Source organism: Sinohyriopsis cumingii, chromosome 3 (genome assembly GCF_028554795.1).
Source record: "Sinohyriopsis cumingii isolate HCF-2022 chromosome 3, ASM2855479v2, whole genome shotgun sequence".
NCBI classification, from domain to species: Eukaryota; Metazoa; Mollusca; class Bivalvia; order Unionida; family Unionidae; genus Sinohyriopsis; species Sinohyriopsis cumingii.
Genome location: NC_142963.1, coordinates 115867285 through 115873753, shown reverse-complemented (window position 1 = coordinate 115873753; position 6469 = coordinate 115867285). Strand labels below are relative to the sequence as shown.

Below are 6469 nucleotides of genomic sequence, written 5' to 3'. Positions count from 1 at the left end.
AACTATTAATAAAAGAAGCAGTTGAAAACTCTTATATATTCCAATTCCTCAACTATATAAACCGATATTGATGTCTTTCAAGTTTTCGTTTAGTACGTAACTAAAAAGGAGTTGTTCCCATTTAGCCCTGTAATGAGTATGTTCAAAACTTTACCGCAAAGATCTTGACATTTCATTCCGTTTTTGCAAGCAGTTTAAAAAACTATTTGGTCCGTTGTTATCAAATAATACGCTGTAACTACTACCCTTTCTTTAGTTTTTAATTTACCTTCTGATCATCGTATATGAAGTGTTCGTGATTTCAAAAGCGGGTTACCTTGGGGGTTACACGTACTTAGTCAAAGAGGATTCTATATGCGCAGATGAGAAAAATATCAGACCACTTCTGCGCAAACGTGCATGTGGAGGAAAAATATCGGTGACCAAAATCTTCACGATCTTTCTGAAAATTTGATATTAAGAAATTGTACTTCTCATGTATCTTTAATAAGTTTTATTTCATTTGACATTTGTGTTAGTTGAGGTAAGTTTTATATACAGTATCGCGTGGCATTTTTGGTTTTCGTCTTTCTGCGTGACTGGCTGGCCGGTTGCCTCCATGTGAACTGAAGTGAAAATGGAAACCAGAGAAAATCATTTTGATCAAAATGACACGTAGTGGTCATTTACTTCAGTCATTTTGCTTACATTTTGCATGTACTCGCTAATATATCGTAAGATTTAAGCAGAAATTCCATTTATCTCATTGAAACCGGTGCCTTTTTTTAGAGCCTTTGTGAGTCGTTATTGTCGTGACTGAAACATTTATATCCTTGGTGATTTGTAAACTTGTGTCTTGGTAACTTGATTTTAGTAATTGTATAATTTCCATCAGTGTTATACTGCTGCTTGTTGAAGGCTAATTGATATATGACTTTCAGAGATTGCATATTTATTTTTTTTTGACTTTGAAGATTCTCGTTTTCAAAATCACAGGAAACTAATCTGTTCACGATATGTGTTTGGTTAAAACAAAATTAGTTTTCTAAACCGATTTGTTGTTTTATAGTGTACTATTCCCTATTTGGTAACGACTGAATTACATTGTTTTTTATAGGCACACTATTTGGCATTGAGATGTCTAAATTCATGCACATATGGTTCAATCCTGTTTCCATTCATGATATAGCTGAATATATTTACAAACGTTTGATGTATCAAAGTACCAAAAAATGGCATGTAGTCTTATTATAGTAATATTAAGTCTTGTTTTAAAAAATGACATGGTAATCATTATAGTCCAGGTTAGTATTGATATTACCTACTTTAGCTCAACTATGAATGGAAATACAAGAAATTAGGTTTTTGTAGTAGCTGTTTTCGAATCATTTCTCAGTTGTTAAACAATAACAGTACAGCAGGTTATGAATGGAAATGCATTCTTTTGTGAATGAAAATAGAAGTAGATAACCTTACTTGGGATCAAACACGAACCTTACTATCAGAATCCTTCATTGCAATTAATTATATTGGATAATCATGTAATGACATTTTTCAGGCAAACTTGAGCTAAATTTTAAAAGTATTAGTTTCTGTCCAATGATACAATCTTGTCAATGCAATAGAAATCCAATTTGCACTAAATAATTGATGGGTTACCAAGTTTGCAACATTAGAGCTCTTGTAATCAGTTTACTGCAACCCTAGCCACCCAGTTTTTATATTTTGACATTTATGTTTGAGTATAGGGTCAGAGTCCATTGCCTATCAAAAAGTTTGTATTCGACAACACCATGTGGTGTTTGCATAGGGTAGCTACTTTGTAGCCAGCCTAGCAAACTTGAACAACCTCTTGTCATGATATACATTTCGGAAATTGATAGGATTTTCTCAGAAATTGTGATTCGTTATGTCATTAATCTGCTAACAAGATTTAACTACAGCATTAATAAATTTTGACCTGGAACTCGTTTGCATTACTTGTCAGGACAACACAAATCTTGCAGCCTACATGTCAATAACAGCATAGTTTCAATAGTCACATGATATCAACAAAATAAACCATTTCAACTGTTGGAAAATGAGTCGAGGTTATAAATGAAACATGAACTTCTCAAAATATTCTGAAAACATTTCAGTGACAGCAACTTGGAGAAAAGTAGATTCACTGCGAGGAGAGGATGTGTCTGTGTGGTAGTCGCGCTATACCAACAGAAATATTGCAGACATGTGCACAATATATTCTCATAGAACTTGTCTTTCGTTTGATCTGTTTCTGTTAAGTGAGTATTAATCATGTAGTGTACAGGTTTATCATTAAGTCATCATAAAGGATTGGTTGAAGTCTGGGTCAGAGCTTATTCGATAAAACAATTCATATTACTGTTTTTGTTAATGCCTTTGACAAACTTGTAGTTGTGTTTCACCCATATGATTGAAAAGTAATAATTTATAAGTATTTTACTGTATTGTCTTCATGCTGCTCTTGAATGGTCAAAGGCAGAGTAGTTCACTGATAAAATGCTCAAAATTCCCATGTTTGGTTCACTGTGTGGAGGTACAGACATCTGATTCAATCACCTAACAATATTCCAAGACTGAAAAGCTCACGATAGTTTGGTACTAGGCATACTGTGTATGAACTTTCTGCAAAAGTTCCTCTTACTTCCAGCATATTGTACTGTGAACAAAATAAGAGGTTGGCATGTATACTTCCATCAGCAGCTTTGTTAGCTTCCGCTTGCAAATGTTCTTCTTGTTGAATTTTCATTATATATTTCAGTATTTAGCCTCTTTGCAATACTGGAAAGGTATAATGATATAAGAATTTGGATGTTGACAAGTTTCCTCAGGGTTTTATTTTCTTTTTCAGATTACGAATAAATAAAAGTCATGGTCATGGAAACCCCTAGTCCTCAGTGTGTTGGCCGTGAATTTGTGAGGCAGTACTACACTCTGCTTCATGAGGCCCCACTGCATCTGCATAGGTAAGTATATTAATTTTTTCAGCCTTGCTAAAGGTTTCTCTTACGTGCCTAGATTTACAAAACAACTGCACAACTCTACTTGCACATTTGGAGTGACACCTTTGTGAATGTTGTGCGTTTTTAACTAGCTGCCAAGTAGAGATGGAAGTGTGCTCATTTATATTCCCAACTCGTATGTTACCACCATTGAATCAACTGGTTCTCTGTTATTAGGTTACACAAACAGCTAGGTGAAAAGGTTTGTACCAATTGGTGCGCTGAAATCTTTCTTCCCAAACATGAATGAAAAGATATAATTGCATGGAAAGAACCGATTTATTATCTGACTTGTCAAAAGATGGACAAGTCCAGCATTAATACATGTTCGTGCAAAGACATCTGAAAATTAGCAACCCAGTTTTTTTCTTAGTTACAGGAGACTTGGTTCAAAATGTCTGTATTTAATTAAAGGTATAATTGGACTTATTTACAAACTCTCAACTCAAGATGAATCATGCATGTTGCATTGATAATTGTCCTGGTATGATTGCATTTATAATATTTGCACCCAAAAATACTTGAAAATATCGGGGATTCAAATTTTTTATTACATTAGGGTCATTCTGTGCCATACCACCTAGAGATCCATACTGGGACCAGAAGAGCTAATGGGATGGTCAGTTCATTGGCCATCTATCTATCCAATGTCACAAGTTTGTTCCTGCTACTTCTGAAGTACAGTGTAACCCCTCTGTATCATGCTTCATTGTACCACAAATTTGGATATAACATGATTGTGGCATGACTCACAAATTTTTTTATATTTCTTTGTGAAAAATCTTTTTCAGAGGATGAAACTAATGTGTAAAAAGTTAATTGACATTTTGGGGTAGACATCATGCATGAATTTGGATATACTAGGATCATATTTTGTGGCTCACAAGATTTAACACTAATTTAACAAATTTCTTAAAGTGCCAAGTTTTGTGCCAAAATAACTAATAATAATAATGATGACTTTGTATAGCGCCTAATCTTTTAGAAGCTCTGAGCGTTTTACAACATTAGACAGCATTTATAAGATAAAAAAACATAATGAAATGATTACAAAAACAAACGCCATGAAATTAGAAAACATAAAAAACATGCTGAGAATATTTAAGGTAGGAAACATTATTAGGTCTTTAAGTTTGTTTTTGCAGTTGAAATAAGTGAGTTTTGAGAGTACTCTTGAATGGGATCACTGTCTTTGTGTCTAAGTTCATTCCATGTTGCTGGGCCCTGATATGTAAAATGAGTTTGATTTAATAATTTAGAAAGAGGTGACTCCTACTTGAAAAAAAAATCTATAATTTTGTTAATATTCATTTCAGATGTGTCATTTGTCAATCACTGCCCTTTCATGTTAGTTTTGAAAGAAGTCAACTCAATGAAAACCTGAGCTATAACAATCAAAGCTAGCAAGACTTTTCAGTTTTTCTTCATACATCCTGCATACATTTTTGGTTCCAAGGAAAGAAATAATTTTCATCCAGATTTATAATCAGGAAGTTACAGTAATTACTAATCATCAGTGTTAATCCCACTTTCTAAAGGATGTTACAATTAATGGGGCATTGATATATCAAATACCCCCCACCCCTACCCACAATGAGAAGCACCGAAAAATTGTACTTGCTTTTTTTGTGGTTGTGTTGGTCATCATTAACGCATGAACCTTCATCAAAGTCAGCCCAAGACTTTTGACCACAGAAGTCTGCAATGAACTTAAATAAAAGCAGTTTCCTTTTGCATAGTGATTGGAACATGTTTATTGTCCAGTGAAAGTTTCCTGTTTGCAACAAAAATGTTCATGATTACGATTGCTACTAATGGCAGATTAAAACCCCAATTAAAGTTCCTATATTTTCAAACAATAGATATCTGGCCGTCAAATTATATGGAGGTGGGACATCTCGCAAGAATGTTAGAACTTTAGTTTGTTCACATTTTCATTTCCCTTTGAATAGCCTCATCCACTTGGTATTATGGTGGTTTTCTCTGGCTGACCCAAATCTAGGCCAATTTAAGTACATGTACAGTAGCATATTTACAACTATACAGCCACGTGCTACTAGGATAATAAATATCCGTGAATTATTTCGAAAAACAAATGGATATCGATCAAACAAGAACTACCATTTTATATATATATATATATATATATACGTTTTACTTGTGTTTTCTAATGCGATTTGATATGCGAATTTTCTAACATACTATCTAATACTCAAATTAATGGAATTTTTAAAAGCATGCATATTATTTAACATGTTGTGAAGTGTATTTTAGACTAGTTGCTTCATTTAATCAAAATTTCCAATTTTTTTTCTCAGTAAATTCTAGTCATTGATGACAGGTCATGTCTTAAAAATGTCACTTCTATGCGAAATTTCAATTTATTTTAAGCCCCCACCTCCTTACTTATCTAAACACCCACTTGTGTTGACAATATAGTTTGGTCCCAAGGATGCTGAGATAAACGGATAGTATTGTATTATGAAAATGGCCACATTGTTTTTAGAAGTGGTGATGTTTTCGTCGACTAATTTTCTAAAGCCAGCGCCATCCCTGATGCTCTGCAGTGAAATAAAGTCATAGTTTTAAAACACAAATACCATAGACTACTGGGTTGCTTTTTGTTTGTTTTTTTTCCTCTGGCCTTTATATAATGACAAAAAAATTAAAGCATTTGCTCTGAACACATGATTTATTGGTTTACTCTGAAACTGGGTTCAGGCAGTTTACATAGACAAACACCTGTTGAATGTTCAGCGCAAGAGCATTAGTTGGTCAGTACCTTTTATCCTTTTCAGCTTAGATTTATGTACTATTCAAGCCTAAACGCACGTTTTCTTTTTTTTTTAACTTTCACTTGTTTCAGTGTCTGAATTGTGCATTGCATTGTAGGTCAGAAATCAGACAGGTATAGCAAATGTGAATGTTGCCATATGAAATGCGAAAAGCACAAGTTTTATAAATTTGTGTGAATTTATTAACAAGAAATTTAAAGAATTAAAAGGGACCTAGCAAATGTTTTATTTTTATTTTCAAAATTTATGCTTTTCTGTTAACATTCATGATGGAATTACTGTTATGGATTATATATTAAAAAAATTCAACTGACGAGTACATGTAGAGACCCCGCTGGTGGCCTTAAGTGGTTAGAGTGTCACCCTCGGATGTGGTATGTCGCAGGTTCGAACTCTGGCCAAGTCAAACCAAAGACTTGTAAAAATGGTACTAGCAGCTGCCTCGATTGTCGCTCAGTATTAAGAGGTTAGTGTTAGGACTGGTCGGCCTGGTGTCAGGATAATGTGACTGTGTGGTACATGATGCTACATGTCAAGCTATGTTAAAAATTAAAATCTGGCAGTACATGTATGAACTGTTTTTAAGTACTTGGAACATGTTGATATTGTGCATTGATATAAGATGGTAACTGCCAATGAAGCATATATTTTTTTGCACAGACTTTTATTTTC

At 33.9% G+C, this 6469-nt stretch overlaps 1 protein-coding gene across 2 annotated transcripts in view; it reads left to right on the top strand.

The window, feature by feature from the left end:
* Nucleotides 1-345: 345 nt before the first annotated feature.
* Nucleotides 346-6469, top strand: part of LOC149803647 (ras GTPase-activating protein-binding protein 2-like) — a 41593-nt gene continuing 35469 nt past the window's right edge. The window contains exons 1-2 of one of the 2 annotated variants that reach the window (XM_089953391.1): nt 346-418; nt 2852-2966. In XM_089953391.1, coding sequence (XP_089809517.1) covers nt 2872-2966 — 95 coding nt within the window. In that variant the 5' untranslated portion in view covers nt 346-418; nt 2852-2871. Of the gene's footprint in view, nt 524-2851; nt 2967-6469 lie in introns of both variants that reach the window. The other variant, XM_089953392.1, reaches the window with a different exon arrangement.